Genomic DNA, 16,770 nt, shown 5'->3' with positions numbered 1-16,770 from the left:
CTCCCAGACAAGCGGAAGCCAGTGCCCAAAGCTGCAGCGTCATATCCGAACAGAGCAGGCTAACGAAAAATAAGATCATCATCAAGCAGCGTCAGGGTCGCTGAGTCAGCGACGAATCATCTCCATATTCTGAGCTCAGGCATGACAATCTATTAGGGCTTTAAAAGGATGGTTAAGGTAATTGATTACAGTTTTTCCCAGTTGTATATACACAAACATTTACACTAAGCATACATTTCGCCATCTAGCAAATTTTGTTCACCTAGGAACACTGACCTTTAAAATGCAACACACTGGTTATCAATTAGTTTCACTTATGTTGCTCCTGTGCAAACTTAACTGGAGAACGCTTCAGTCAGGTGTGAAATTACTAAAGAGGACAAATAAGCGATTTACATAAATAAGGAGACAGTGTAAGAACAGACAGGAAGGAGGGATTCGAAAGAGGAGGCCAAAGAGGCCTGTATTTGTATTTTGTATTCTCATCATCTACCCTTCCATTACAAAAACAAAACAGAGTTTAAAATAATTGCCAATCAAATTAAAAAAAAAACCCGAATCACACTGGCATTAGTATTCAGAGCCTTTGCAATATATAAAATTTAGCTCAGCTGCCTCCCTTTTCTGTGAATCTTTGCTGAGTTGTTTCTACACCTTGACTGGAGTCCACCTCTGGTAAAAATAGATTGGACATGATTCAGAAAGGCGCTCATCTCTCTATAGAAGGCCTCACAGTTGACAATGTATAAGAGCAAAAACCCAGCCATGAGGTCAAAATTACTGTCTACAGAGCATAGAGACAGGATTATTGCTAGGCACAGATCTGGGGAAGGCTATAAAAAATGTTGCACTGAAAGTTCCTTAGAACATACTGCAGGGTATACGCAGGAATCTTGAAGTTAATTTTCATACCTTTTTAAGACTTTTTCAAGACCTTCTCAATATTTTTTAATACCTCACCACCACTTCAAGTTGTAACCATTTACATCAGTGATATAGCTCGCTCTGGCGCTCTCAGAGACAATTTACGAACGTACCCACAACAGCCTAGTTTTTATGTACCTGTTCATCTTTGTTTTTTAATAAAAATAAATAAATTCACACACTTTTATGATGTTTTTGGGACTTAAACTCTTGGACAGCTAATTCAGAAAAAAATACTTTCAAAATTTAAGACTTTATAAAGTCGTGATAAGCCTTTTTAATACTTTTTAAGGGTCTTAATTTTCCCAAAATTGATTTATCACCTTTTAATACTTTTCAAGACCCCGCAGATACCCTGTACTGGCCTCCTTAATTCTCAATCGAAGAAGTCTGGCACATCCTCTTCCAAGAGTTGATCACCTGGCCAAAATGAGCAATCAAGGAAGAAGGGCCTTATTAAGAGAGGTGACCAAGAACCCGATGGACACACAGAGTTCCAGAGATCCTGTGTGGAGATGAGACAAAGTTCCAGGAGGACAACTATCACTGCAGCCCTCCATCGATATGGACTTATGGCAGAATAGCTGTAAGCCTTTCCTCAGTGAAAAACACATGAAAGACCACTTGGAGTTTGCAGAAAAATAAAACTCCAAATGAATGCCAAACAATTGTAATCTTCTTACAATTTGTGATTATGATCCTTAGACCATTTTTAGAACAGAAACCAGCACAGAGGTTCACTTTCTGTAAATAGTTTAATATTAAATAAAAAAAAAAACCTCCCATATAAAAAGAAAGCTACAGTCCACAATTTAATCATCTTCTTTAACATAAGTATTGAAAGCAGGGGGTAGAATGAGAAAAATACTTAATTACAAATCCCAGAAAAATTCACAATTCATTGTTTTCTTGTCTCTTTCTCTAACAATATAAATCAAAATAAAACACATTAACTGTACATATATACAAATCTCCTAGTGTAGAAATTGCATATTCCGCTTTCATTTTCACTTTATTCGTTTTTAAATACAGCCAGAGATGCCAGTATTCTTGGGGCAGGGCAGCATGTGGAGAGCTCAAACAGTGAAATGAGGAAAAACAGGGAGAATATTTCTGTAAATCCACAATAACACAGGGACTCAACAAATCCACATAAAACATTGCTTTCTGAAGTGATGTTTTGAAGTGATGCCATTATCTTCAGTAACCAAAGGGAATTCGGTGCATTACTTTGTACAAACTCGGGATATCTGAAAATGTTACAAAGTAAAACTCTATACTTCAATCCAGACACTTGTCTTCTGCCAGGGGAAGTGGGTGATAGTGTGGGAGTGGGCAGGTTTCAATAGTTCAACAGATTCTGAACAGCTTAATGTTATCCTTTATGTTAAACATTTTACAAGAGCCCCCCCCCACCCCAAAAAAAAAAAAGTAACAATTTATGCCCAAAAAGAATTAAGAGGTTAAGAGGTGGTTGCAATTTGTCAAGGATATTTCATGAACTTTTAACTATATAGTCAAGTGATTTCACATTGTCACAAAACCTTAAGTTTCCGGATCTGTTGTACACTGATGTGTTTTGACCTGACTCAAAGAGTTGCACAAAGAATTTATTTATTTTTTTTTAATTTTCTTTGTACAACCTTAAGAGAGATTCTGAATCATGATTAAAAGTTGTTTCCTGGTGTTCTAATGGAGCATTCCAGTTAATCTTGGACATTCTGAGATGCCGGATATGCCATAACAAATGCGCCCTGAACTCAGAATTCCAACTCGGTAACTTGGAGCAACTTCAGTTCCACAAGTTACCAAGTTGTAGTAACTGGAATGCATTCAGCTTGAGTGTGATGTCACTCCTAGCTTCAACACCTGAGGTAAATGAACGCAGCATAATTTACATGATAGAATGATCCACACTATTTTCTTGGAATGCACCATTAAAAAAGTTTTTTACTAAACTGGTTAAGAGAGAGAGAGAAAAAAACCCCTTAAGACTGCTCTTGTTTTCCACCCAATTTTAACCACAATGTTTCCCTGTAAAGAGCTCTTCATCTTTCTCTTTATCCAATGCCCTTTATCTTTCTATGAAAGATAGCAGGCATAATTTAATGAAAATAAGTTCAACAAACTGTCAGGCATTAAGGGGCTCAGTAATAGCACTGATGTCCAACACACACTCAGACATATAGAAAGACATACATACATCCACACAGGTACAAACACACTTTCAATAGAGAACATATTTCAAGTAGATGGGCTTTATCTTGACTCACAGAAACACACTGATGAGAAGGAAACAGTACATGAATGGGCCTCATTTACCAACCATTCATAAGAAGAAATTTGTTCTTAAAAACCCATTTTCTCAGGATTTTAGAAGATGCTTACATTCACCAAAGTCTTCTTATGTGATTTCTTCTAGACTAAGAACATTTTTGTAAAAACACTTGAGAGCACTCTTTTGTACATTTGAGACCTGATATGACAGGATAAATTTATAAATGTTACCCTTTTCAGAACTCAAATATGCTAGCTATAAGAACATAAAATGATGTGTTATTTTTAAATTGTATTTTGATTTTTTTAGATCAGTGTAGCACTTTATATTAAGTAACATTTATAAATACATTATCAAAATATGTTCAATTTTTATTTGAATATGAAATGATTGATGTTTACAGCAACATGTTAAATTATTTAAATAAACTAAGCACTCTGGTGAGATTCTTTTTTCATTAAACACTTAAAAATTATTTAACTACCTACCTTCACATGAGTCACCTGCATGAGCAATGTATTTAAATAATGCTTTATCATTTAAGAGCGTACAATTGTTAAGTAAATGTAGGCTTAGATAAATCACAGTTTTCATTTTGAAAGCAATATTTTCACTTCATCTGGAATACATCTTTTCTTATTACAGCATGATGCATGTTGCTTCTAAGGTTAGTGCTGTCTAAACAAGTGATTAAATCCAATTTATCTGTTTGAAGCATGTATTTACATATACGATCCAAGGGGCCTTTTTCAGTTTCATTTCAAGCAGTATGACATCCACTTTAGATAAATCTAAGTATTTCTTATGCTTAAGGTCCAGCACAAATGCTTATTAGGAAAATCATGCACAAACTTTCAGCTTTAGAGAACATGATATCCATGAATTTAAACACACAGGTGCAAACAGTTCAGTTCAGTTTTAGGAACTTCTTTAAGAACAAATTAATAAAATCTTAAGAAGACATTGGTGAATGAGGCCCAGTACTTGATTTTTTTGTAAGTTTTCTCATTGATATTATTTTAACACCAACCATAATTAACAGATCTCTGATCACAATGTCAAGCAACCATTATTTTTGAACTACACCTAAGAGAAGACCTAAGTGAAACATATTGAAAAAAAAAATCTTTTTTAAACATTTATAAATTAATTTGTCAGACTAGATCCCTCTCCTATGTGTTTATTAATAGTGGTTGCCATAACAATGGTTGACATGACAACAGTATAATAGTGCAGTTGAATTACATAAAGAAAGGTCTAAACAGTGGTGATGATGATGGAGCATTGAGAGGTGGAAAGAGAGATGCCTGGCCGCCTTTGATTGATGTATGGCTACGACTTACAGCTCTCTCCACCAATCACTGCCTTTGAGACCTGGCGCCTCGACGCCTCCTGCCACGGACTGAACTCTCAGGCTTCAGCAGTGCTGACTGGAACAAGAAAGACAAGAAATAACATGTATATCAGCCTACTCACTTGCCAGTCCCCAAATGGAGGAATAACTTCACTTGTACAGTGAAAATGAGTTGTTTAAAATAAATGACCCACACTGGGACAAAAATACTCTTCTTACAAGCCTTTCATGAGATGAGCAGAAAACTGCCCCTTAAAGCTTGCACGGATTCAGATTTTATGCCCTACAGAGCTCTGCCTATTAAAGTTAGTGATCTTGAAACCCTTCAGCAACCATTATCTATCATGATCTGAAAAAAAAACTATATTCCTCTAAGAATGGCCATGAATGAATTAGGGATTTCTTCACTGAGTGCTGATCCTCTTTGTAGGGCACAAGTATCTTGTGTTTTTTTCAGAATTTCCTGTAATCAAGTGGTAAGCATCAAACAGTTTTGAGGCAAGATTTCCTTTTCCGTGCAGTGTTTACATCTGCAATGTAAACAGTGTTATTTCCAGTTTTGGGGTAACACGTTACAAGTCATTCATTAGAGTATTTAGATTACTTTTTTGTTGTAATGAGTAACAAAATGCATTAGATTTACAATTCAAGTAATCCTTTGTTAGTTACTAAAAGTAATCCATTACTGAAAGGAAAATCCCCAATTTCTTTTCTCTTCTGTGGCCTCAAAAAGAGAGAGAAAAAAAGACGCCCCTCCAAGCATCTGCACTGACATTTGCAAGGACTTTTTGTCCTTCATTAGTTCCTGGATGCAAATTAGCACATTGCGCTGTGCCAGCGGAAGGTAAACATGCTGTGCCAATACGCGTGCATTGCTAGCTTGTTGAGCCAGCAAGATGACAGAGGAATTTAGGGCTGAAACAATTCCCCAAATAATTTGAGGCGTGCTGTGTTTTGCACGGACAGTTAATTGTGTGGCACAATGTGTAAGCTCTTTGGTAAACACAAGCCTAAAAGATGTTCAGGTTTTTTTCTGTGGCATAGAGTACATATGTAAGTGCCCTACTTTGAAATCTTTCAGCTTTTTCACATCTTACAAAATGTAGTTGCCAACAAATGGCTAACTAGAACAACAGAGTTTGTCAAGGATATTAAAAAATCACCACTCTGAACCTTGCCCACTAGAGAAACGATATTAAACTTACAAATGACACAGCTATGACCGATAACTTGATTAAGCTACACTAAGAAGAATGTCTTTTATAGTGGAGATAAAAATGACACAAAATTGGAAGTTTTGTGGTGGTGATGTTGAAGTCAGTTCATCAATCAATCATTGATTGCAGTTCCTTTATAGAATAACATTTTTACACCAACTGCATTACACTAAAAAAAACAGAGGTAGTATTGATTTGTTAAAATTATTTTTTTGAACATATGTGTCATTAACATTTGCTGACAGGGAGCTTATTTTTAGCAGTAGTCCAAAACCCCATGCAAAAATCCGACAGGCTTTTTTGTCAGAGTACCCTGTGCAATACCAGCTTCCATTTTGGCCTTGAAAAAATGTGTTCACCTATCCATAACATAACAATATATGCAAGTAAAGCAGTTTTACTCTCTTTCTTTAGGGGTCTGAGTCTGAAAAAGAAACAAATCCCTGTGAAGAAAATCACATTTGCTTTACAGAGAATTCAGTGTGATGAAATAACATCATTATGTAGATTTGTTTAAAGTTAAAAGTCATATTTTGTAAAGCCAGCCCTATAAGAAAAACAATTAAGGTTTTACATTGCATGTTTTTTGGAGTTTGATTCAACCCTTTCCTATGCATTTAAGGCTGCAAGGTGATCTAAGTGCATATTGGCTCCAATCACAGTGTCAACAGATTTGTGGCTCAAATGTAAATGTTTGATTTACAATGGATTGTTAGCTGCATTTTTATGCAGATATCTGTTAACAAATTATAATAACAATGTGAGTTTGTATTTCACGAGTTTGGACAAGTTCTGCCTCTTTATTGTAGTCAAGAGAAAAAGTTTTACTTGTACATACCAAAGCCTTTAATATGTGATCTGTCAGTTCAACTTGGACTACAAATGCACATCAAAGGGACACCTGAACACTTCACATGTTGAAAATCACAACCCCTGTCTGTACAGATTCTACATCTCTATATAGAATCCATAATCAAAGATTAGGTTTAAAGCAAGCTCTTCATTCTGGAAATTTAGGTAACAATCTCATCACAAGGCCAAATTAAAATATGTGGGAGGTATGGCTATTAAATAATGTGACTGTGCTTATGAGGATAAAACCACGTTTCACAGTCACACCACATGTTTATTTAAAGGTTTGGTATTCACACACAACTGCTGTATGTTTTCACTGATGTCCGTTTTCAATTCACCGCTAGCTGATCAAAGTGCACAGGTTTTTGCTTAAGTGTCAGAAAATAATTAGCTTTATAGTTGAGCAATGCATTAACTTGAGATTTTTCTTGAAACTGAACATAACAGCAGCTGAATCTTTTCATACAACAACTTAGGTGTATGGGGAACACTGCAAGACCCGTGGACGTGTGTTTGAATGGCACAAAAGATTTTGTGAAGAAGAGAACGACAGGGGTTCTGTGACAACTATCCAAAGAAGACCGACTGCAGTGCTTTGATCAGCGGAAGAGCCGAATGCAGTGGTGTGTTGATGCAGCAGGTGAATATATTGAAGGAGAAAAACAATGAAAAACAGCATTAATCTTGCTTTTTAATAGCCATACACTGTATAAATATTTTTTAATAAAATGTAGTTTTAGAGTTGTTTGGGCTGTGCTTATGGGGGATTCATGTTGGATCTTTGTTAACAATAAAGCAAATAAAATAAAGTATGGCCCTCTCTCTAAAGCATCTTGAGATAAGATGTGTTATGTATTGGGGCTATACAATTAAAGATTGAAAGATTGATTGAAAGTTTAGAATGAACTCTGACCCTGAGCTATGAGGCTCATGTACACAAGACATCCAAAGGAAAAAGAAGATTGGGACTGGAAAATCTTCAATCCTATTACAAAGCAGGATCTCCATCTGCCAAAGAATACTGTCACACATTTATTTCTTTGTATGTTTTGTCATATCTTCGTTTTGGGGAAATACTCTCAGTATTATATTAGTTTTTACCCCAAAACATGCTGTTATTATTGATCCCCAGCTGGCATGTTGTACATTTTAGTCATGTCATTGCAATGATGTCATTATCTGCAGTTGGCAGGAAGAGAAGGCTGTGTGATTTTTTTTATACAACCGTGTTAAGTTGGGATTGTTGTGGTGTTCCAAGGAACAAGGATGTTAATTACTGTCATTCCTCAGTGCTTACATATATGAATAATACTAAGCTATAACCATCTTTTCTATGATACAGGGGAAAGACAGGAGTCACTCTGGAGTGCTCATAAATATAAAGAGAGCTTTGTGAGTCACTGTAGGTGAGCCTTGACTTACCGCAGCCTTGGTGTCCTCTAGTTCTGTAGCATCCAAGTCTCTGAAGTCTTCTAGCACATTCTGTAGCCTGATACATAATTTAAAAACAGTCAATAGACCTATATACTCAAGTAAGACAGTTCTTATGGAAATAGAAAAAGTATGTGTAATGGTTCACTGAATTATATATTAAGAGATTGAAAACTGAGCCACTCAGAATTTTACTGGGAGTTTATTTGCTCAGGAAAGCTGTCCAGATAAAATGTGACTAACTTTTAATAAGAATGCTTACGTTTGTTTCCTTTTCCTTCCTCTTCTTGCTCCACCCACTGCTACTGCTTGATCCTTGGGAGGTAGAATTACAATTCACATCAGAACAAGCCATGATGAATCAAAGGCATAGGATGCATAAATCTAAATCACATACTACTTTTCTCTTTCTTGAAAGTCTTGTGCTATCATCACTTTATGTGGTTGATGTGGGTTTAAAAACCTGCCTAAAAGTTTGAAAGAAACAGGAGACCCAAACACATACCCTGCGCTGTTCAGTATGAAGAAATGTATCAGCAGTCTCTTCTTTGGGCCTCACACTACATCCATCCAGTGGATTGAGGTATCCTGCAAGAGGGAAATGCCCCTGCCTATCTACCCCTGGCTTCACATAGGGGCATACAAGTGCAGCAGGCCCAGTGCAGTCTGTCTTAGCCTCCTCCAAGTAAATGGGTGGCAAAGGAGGCTCTGGGTGGGTGTGTCCTTCTACTATGTCAGGTTTTCTTTGTAGAGTTGGTGTAGACCCATCCTCAGTGGGCTTTGGGGTCCCCTGGGCTGGAGAATGGGCCGCTGCTTCCAGGCTGAGTCGAGATAAGTCTGGGTTGCGTAGAGAACAGGCCCGGCGCGGGCTAAGGGATAGTGGGGCACTTGCTTGTGGCAATGGGGCAGGGTTTGACTGGGAATGGTGCTCCACAGGAAAAGAAACCGGCGGTAAGGCACAGAAGGGTGAAGTAGGGTCAGAGGGCCCCAAACTGGCCCTGTCTTCTTGCTCTTTAGCATTGACTTGAAGAAAGGAGGTATATATTGTGTCCATGAACGAGGTGTAGGGATCAATAATAGACCTTCCCTCAGATACTCGCTGTGGGGCAGATGGTGGGTCTTGGGCAGAAGCAGAAGCTGGAGCAGGACTGGTGACTAGTTCAGAAGAAATCTGAATGGCTGGAAAGTCTTCCTGTGGGGAAGGGCTTTGAGACTCTGGCAATGAGACTGGCTTCTCTCCCTCTGAGGGTGGTGCAAGATTTAGCTGGAAAAGAGTAAGAACACACACATACAGTGCTTAACAAATTTATTAGACCACCTGTCATAAAAATGAGAAAACATAAATATTTTAGAAATCTTTCAAAAACTTGTTTAAACTAAAAATGTTATTATTTACTTGGCAAATAACAAACTGAAACAACTAAATAGTCCTTTTTTACACATAATAACCAAACGTACTTTTCTGCAGTCTCTTTTATTATTGCGTTCCGAATAGTTTCTAGCTGTTCCCACAGACTTGCTTTAGATGAAACTTTTGTGCAACCAATCTTTGAATCCACTAAATCCCAAATTTGTTCCATAGGATTCAAATCCAGATGTTGACTTGGCCAGTCTATCAGTTCCAGTACTCCAGATTCCTTTTTCTTGGTCAAATAGTCTCTGCACAGCTTTGAATTATGCTTGGGGTCATTGTCTTGTTGGTATATCAACCCACGACCAATCAGATTCAGTCCAGAAGGGATTCCATGATGCACTAAGATGTTGCGGTAGACGTTCTTGTTCATGATACCGTCCATTTTCACTCATTTGCCCACACCGTATCCATAAACGGAACCCCATACCATAATGGAATCTCCACCATGTTTCACTGTGGGTGCAATGCATCTGGCATCAAAACGTTCTCCAGCTTTTCTGCGGACATAAACACGACAATGCTGATCCAAGAGTTCAAACTTGGACTCGTCCGTCCAGAGTACCTTCTTGCAGTCATCAACAGTCCAGTGTTTGTGCTCCCTGGCAAATCTGAGGCATTTCTGGATGTTTGCAGGCCTCAATAATGGCTTCTTAGCAGCTATTCTTCCCTTTAAGCCTTGTTCCGTCAGTCACCTGCTTATGGTCATTCTGGAGACTTTCTAAGACTCTGATCTAGAAGCATTCATCTCTGCCTGAACATCAGCAGTGGTCTTCCTTCTGTCTCTATTACTTCGAATCTTGAGGTGTTTGACATCTGCTTCAGTTAACTTTGGTTTCCTGCCTCTTCCTTGGCGCATTTTGTAAGTACCAGTCTCGGCAATTGACTCCAAGGCATCTTTGACCACACTGTGAGAACACTTTGTGTCTTTGCCTATTTGTCTCAGAGCCCATCCAGCATCATGAAGTGCTTTAATGCGGACTCTTACATTTTCAGTGAGCTCTCCACGTTTTACCATTTTGAACAGGAATGAGGAATTTCAAACTAAATTCACCTTTTTATACCCAAATTTGAGCCAGCTCACTGGGCTTCTCTGAGAAGTCAGAAATGAATCAAGCATAAAATTCAACCACTAAAATGAATTTTTCTCTTCAGGAATGCAAGTAAATAACTAAAAATTGGCATATTAATAAAGAAATAATAATGTGCTTTACTATTTTTTCAGTTTTTTTGGAAATCAGTAAATTTGAAAATTCATGGATAACAATAATAATTATATTTTAGCATTAAAAATATCATTTCAGTTAAAGAGGTTCTACATATTGGTGTATTAACTATTGCAGAAACATAAAAAAAATTGGTAATTACCAATGCTGTTAATTTAGGGCAGCTGTGGCATAAACCTTACTTTGGATGGTGGTCTAATAAATCTGTTAAGCACTGTATATATAAACATAAATATATAAACATAAATATATATATATATATATATATACAGTGCTGTGAGAAAGTATTTGCCCCCTTTCTGATTCCTGACTTTTTTGCATATCGCATTAACGTGCTAGGTTAACGTGAGACTCTTATCGCGCACGAAAATTATTGCACGTTAATCTATTCACTAAAGGGGCTTACAGACACACCGCCAAACACATTTAGCAGGCTACCAACATGCCCCCAGTCATTTCCAATGTGAAGAGGGCGGAGGTTTGGGTCTGCTGTGAGCAGGCTTAAGCCTGATTTATACTTCTGTGTTGCGTCCAAGGTGTAGATACGCTGTTGACGCGACGCTGTCGCTGACCATTTTAAGTTCTGCGTCGAGGGAACGCGTCGCTCTGCAATTCACCGCCACGACGTGTGTGGCTATGTGTGTATGTGTGTGTGGTTTCAGAGGGGTCACATCCGAGGGGCTGTGTCCCTCTCCGCTGAACTGGACGTCTGTTTTTAATGAAAGAGTGGATGCTTGGGTGTGTGATTACAACCAGTAGTCAATATTACGTGTTGTTTGCACATAAGCAGGCACATAAGCACATAAGCAGCATAAGGTTGCACTGGATTTTTTGTTGTCCCTCACTCCTTTAAAATCCCACTGGATCCATCCTGACAGAGAGCTTCATACAGCACACGCTCATCACAGCGCTAAGACAAGTTGGAGAGATGGAGAACAACTTTTTAATTCTGTCTCTGTTATGAGCTGTGAGTAAGTTACAAATGTATGCCTTTATCTGTTATATTTCCATGACTGATATCATGGACACTACAATGTTAAAGTGAGGTTTAGAGAGAGAGAGAGAGAGGGAGAGAGAGGAGGGTCGGGCGGTGGTAAGCGACCAAGAGAGAACAGGCGCTGATGTGAATCATCATTCACCCATCTATCTGTTATATTTCCATGGTTGAAATCCACATGATAAATGAGCAAACTTTGTTGTTTAAAGTGAGGGTTCAGTGGTGAGCAAGCGAGGTGTTCTCAAGCAGTCTGTGATGCATTTTCCTTAATATTTAGATAGGTCAAGCATTTTTAAATGTCTTCGGCAAAATTCAAATCTAGCATTTTAATCTAGATTAACTACATGATTGCAGTGAGACTAATCTAGATCAAAAAATTTATCTATGCCCAGCATTCATATATATATATATATATATGTATATATATACATACACACATACATACATACATATGCTGGATGTCAAAAATCTACAACCAAAAAATATTTTTCTGTATTTGCCCAAAGTATTCCAATCTTTTCAAAAAACATATCAGCTTCCTGCCTCCAAATATCTAACTAGTAGTCTGATCTAGGATTTGGTGGTGTTTATTTTTTAATACGGTCAGACCCTCCCAGACTTCTACTGAGGTATACAGCATTACCGCCAGGTGTTCAAAAATAGCAATAACAGGCACTTGTCGGCACAGCGAGCAGAACAAACATCTCCACTGGCGTTTCATTAAATTCTTTATCAAAATGATTTTGCTCTAAAAATAGTGACATTTATAAGGCAAGGAGTGCTGGAAGTGATTTATAGATGAAGAACTGTTCCTATACTTATGTAAACTGAGCTGCATCTGGACAGAAGAGCAAACGAAATTCCTCTCTTTTCCTCTCCATCTATGGCACAGGGGGCCAATTTAATATAAGAAATGAAAATCAACTATTATCATACAGGGTATGGGAATGTGAAGTAAAGTTCCATGTGCTTTTAAACAGATGAAGATAGGCCTATATTGTTATTTATTTCCACATTAGCTTTGATGACGAGCTCCATCCAGCCACAGTTTCAACTTCACAGAAAGCTTATCAAAATAAGCTATAAAATAAGTAACTGCAAACAAAGGATTTGCAACTAAATATTAAGTCTTATTCACTTCAATTTGTTTTAAGTCTATCTGCTTCAGTACTTTTGCTTACCTAAATTTGGTGTTCCATTACAAATCATGCCATCTTTTAAGTTGTGTATCAGATCCAGATGTAAATACCTGGAAATAAAAGCTGAAATCTTTTTGTGTAAAACCCAAATGTTTTCAGTCTACAGCAAAAACAAAGAAACTGGCCTCACTGTTCCAATAGTTTTGGAACTGTGGGGAAAAAAAAATGCTACCTTGGTTTTAACTTCATTTTACAAGCTATGAGCACTGCAAACTTAAAGCACGTTGCGCAATAGTGGTTTTTGCTATGGCTCAGTAAAAAGGTCAGCTCTTGAAGGGAGCTTATAATACTGACCCCGGTGATTTTGTCTTTTCTGAAAGTTCTGTTAGCGTGTGCAAATAAAAATAACTTATGACTTTAAAAGATATCTAGTATGTTCAGAAATACTATGTTGAAAATTCCTTGCTCTGTTAAAACAAGACTAGGTTAAATCCTAGTATATGGCTGATCACAACTATCTGGGATGCCTATTGAAATGCCTGACTGAACTGTGTGTTCTGGAAGAGTTAATTTGTTGGACTGTGGAAACGTCACTGACAGTGACGTTTCCACAGTCAGTGATGATTCTGGCTGCCATGGCATCTGCTGGTGTTGGTCCACTGCGTTTTCTGAAGTCCACAGTCAACACAGCAATCTACCAGGACATTTTAGAGCACTTCGTGCTTCCTTGTGCTGACAAGCTTCATGGAGATGCTGATTTCATTTTCCAGCAGGACTTGGCACCTGCCCACACTGCCAAAGGTATCAAAAGCTGGCTCAATGACCATGGTGTTACTGTGCTTGATTGGCCAGCAAACTGGCCTGACTTGAACCCCATAGAGAATCTATGGGGTATTGTCAAGAGGAAGATGAGAGACACCAGACCCAACAATGCAGATGACCTGAAGGCCGCTATCAAAGGAAGCCTGCTCTCATGTGTGCCCGCTCATTGGTCTTCAAATCTCAGTCCTTGGTCTTCAAACCAGTGAAGGGTCTTTGGGACGGTCTTTAAGATGGTAGATCAGAAACTGTGCATTACGGACACTTGAAATACAAACTTCACTCTCTTCTCCTTGCCTCTATGATTATATTCACTTTGATTAACACTGACAGTAACTTCATTATTGCTCTCTTCACCAACAGTGCAGTCAGGTTCATATTATAAAGACTTGATAGGCGATTATTGCATAGGAAGAGCATGGGCAAAAACTTCCAAAGAACGCCGTAATTTATTTTCCTGACTCATTTAGTTGACTGTTTCTGTGTTTCTTTCTTGTCCGCCAACTCCTCAAAATGTTTCTTTAAGTCTTCACTCACACTGCTTATCTGAGTAAAGGCTGTTTTTGGCAGAGTAGCTTAATAATTTATATAACAACTTTGGATGAATTAATTGGTCTGCAACCATACTGGCTGCTGAAATTGCTTCCATAAAGGCAAAAAAGCTGTGTTGTTTAAAACACACTAGCATAAAAACATCAAAAGCTGCACTATTTGAAAAAACAAAAAAACAAAAAAACGCTTATCATATAATGCTTGATATTCCTCATCCACTATGTTTTATGCTAGTCACCTGTATGTCGTTGAGCAAATTGATGGCTCCATCAGGGCCCTGCAGCAGAGGCATTCCTAAAGCAGAGGTCTGGACCGGGGGTAGGAGAATAGAACCTGCTCCAATCCCCAACATGTTATGGAGATTTGTGATGGCAGAAAGATCACCTGAAAAGACACATATATAGTATATTCATATATAGAATATATCACATAAACAAGTTATTTCAGTATTTCTTCATTTTTTTCTTAAGATACTAACTTTTAATTGGAAAAAAGTATTGAAGATTGTTGGCCATTACCTAACACAGCAGGATTAAGCAAAGTAGGCAGTAAATGTTGATTGGGGCTGTCCTTGCCTTGGAGAGACAGGGGAATGAGGGTGTCAACACCAGCATCAGTTGATACCTGGAGAGTAACATGGTGTAAAGCACGGGAGAGGAGAGGATGAATATTTTTGTCTGTGATTTAAAACATAATGAATCAAAGAAAAAGGAATATATAGGTGAAACCTGAGGGAAAAAGCAGAGAGAAAAGATTCACACAAACACATTTTACTTACTTTTTTTTTTTTTACTTATACACGTGGACAAAATTGTTGGTACCCCTCTGTTAATGAAAGAAAAACCCACAATGGTCACAGAAATAACTTGAATCTGACAAAAGTAACAATAAATAAAAATTCAGTGAACATTAACCAATGAAAATCAGACATTGCTTTTGAACTGTGGTTCAACAGAATTATTTTAAAAAAACAAACAAAAATGATGGTACCCCTAGAAAAGACTGAAAATAATGTGACCATAGGGACATGTTCAACCAAGGTGTGTGTCCTCTAATTAGCATCACAGGTGTCTACAAACTTGAAATCAGTCAGTCGGCCTGTTTAAAGGGTGACAAGAAGTCACTGTGCTGTTTGGTGACATGGTGTGTACCACACTAAACATGGACCAGAGAAAGCGAAGGAGAGAGTTTTCTCAGGAGATTAGAAAGAAAATTACAGACAACATGTTAAAGGTAAAGGCTATAAGACCATCTCCAAGCAGCTTGATGTTCCTGTGACTACAGTTGCACATATCATTCAGATATTTAAGATGCACGGGACTGTAGCCAACCTCCCTGGACGTGGCCACAGGAGGAAAATTGACGACAAATCGAAGAGACGGATAATACGAATGGTAACAAAAGAGCCCAGAACAACCTCCAAAGACATTAAAGGTGAACTCCAAGGTCAAGGTACATCGGTGTCAGATCACACCATCCGTCGTTGTTTGAGCCAAAGTGGACTTCATGGGAGACGATCAAGGAGGACACCACTGTTGAAAACAAATCATACAAAAGCAATACTGGAATTTGCTAAACTGCATGTTGACAAGCCACAAAGCTTCTGGGAGAATGTCCTATGGACACACGAGACAAAACTTTCTGGCAAGGCACATCAGCTCTATGTTCACAGATGCAAAAATGAAGCACACCAAGAAAAGAACACTGTCCCTACTGTGAAACATAGAGGAGGCTCTGTTATGTTCTGGGGTTGCTTTGCTGCATCTGGCACAGGGTGTCTTGAATCTATGCAGGGTACAATGAAATCGCAAGACTATCAAGGTATTCTAGAGAGAAATGTGCTGCCCAGTGTTAGAAAGCTTGGTCTCAGTCGCAGGTCATGGGCCTCGCAACAGAATAATGACCCAAAACACACAGCTAAAAACACCCAAGAATGGCTAAGAGCAAAACATTGGACTATTCTGAAGTGGCTTTCTATGAGCCCTGACCTAAATCCTACAGAACATCTGTGGAAGGAGCTGAAACATGGTGTCTGGAGAAGGCACCCTTCAAACCTGAGACAACTGGAGCAGTTTGCTCCTGAGGGGTGGGCCAAAATACCTGCTGAGAGGTGCAGAAGTCTCACCGAAAGTTACAGAAATCCTTTGATTGCAGTGATTGCCTCAAAGGTTGTGCAACAAAATATTAAGTTAGGGGAACCATCATTTTTGTCCAGGCCTGTTTCATGAGTTTGTTTTTTAAAAAAAATTCTGTTGAACCACAATTCAAAAGCAATGTCTGATTTTCATTGGTTAATTTTCATTGAATTTTTATTTATCATTACTTTTGTCAGATTCTAATTATTTCTGTGACCATTGTGGGTTTTTCTTTCATTAACAGAGGGGTACCAACAATTTTGTCCACGTGTGTAAATGTGTAATGACATTGTATTATTAGCTACAGTGGACTGTAACCAAACCGCATCCCTTTACTTACGGTTTCAAAAAATTTAATTTTAGCAGTAAAGGAGGACAGTTTTTAAATATTTTTTTCAAAGAAAAACAGGAAACCAAACCAAGGATAAAAGA

At 38.1% G+C, this 16,770-nt stretch overlaps 1 protein-coding gene across 3 annotated transcripts in view; it reads right to left on the bottom strand.

The window, feature by feature from the left end:
• Nucleotides 1–1,678: 1,678 nt before the first annotated feature.
• Nucleotides 1,679–16,770, bottom strand: part of mbd6 (methyl-CpG binding domain protein 6) — a 46,485-nt gene continuing 31,393 nt past the window's right edge. For all 3 annotated transcript variants that reach the window (XM_041798860.1, XM_041798861.1, XM_041798862.1), the window contains exons 8-13: nt 14,722–14,827; nt 14,442–14,587; nt 8,565–9,323; nt 8,322–8,374; nt 8,051–8,117; nt 1,679–4,632 (exon numbers count right to left, since the gene is read on the bottom strand). In XM_041798860.1, the coding sequence (XP_041654794.1) occupies nt 4,561–4,632; nt 8,051–8,117; nt 8,322–8,374; nt 8,565–9,323; nt 14,442–14,587; nt 14,722–14,827 (1,203 nt within the window). In that variant the 3' untranslated portion in view covers nt 1,679–4,560. The remainder of the gene's footprint in view (nt 4,633–8,050; nt 8,118–8,321; nt 8,375–8,564; nt 9,324–14,441; nt 14,588–14,721; nt 14,828–16,770) is intronic.

This window comes from Cheilinus undulatus, linkage group 11, assembly GCF_018320785.1.
Source record: "Cheilinus undulatus linkage group 11, ASM1832078v1, whole genome shotgun sequence".
NCBI lineage: Eukaryota > Metazoa > Chordata > Actinopteri > Labriformes > Labridae > Cheilinus > Cheilinus undulatus.
Note: the sequence above shows the minus strand (reverse complement) of the source record. Positions and strands in the feature narration are given on the sequence as shown.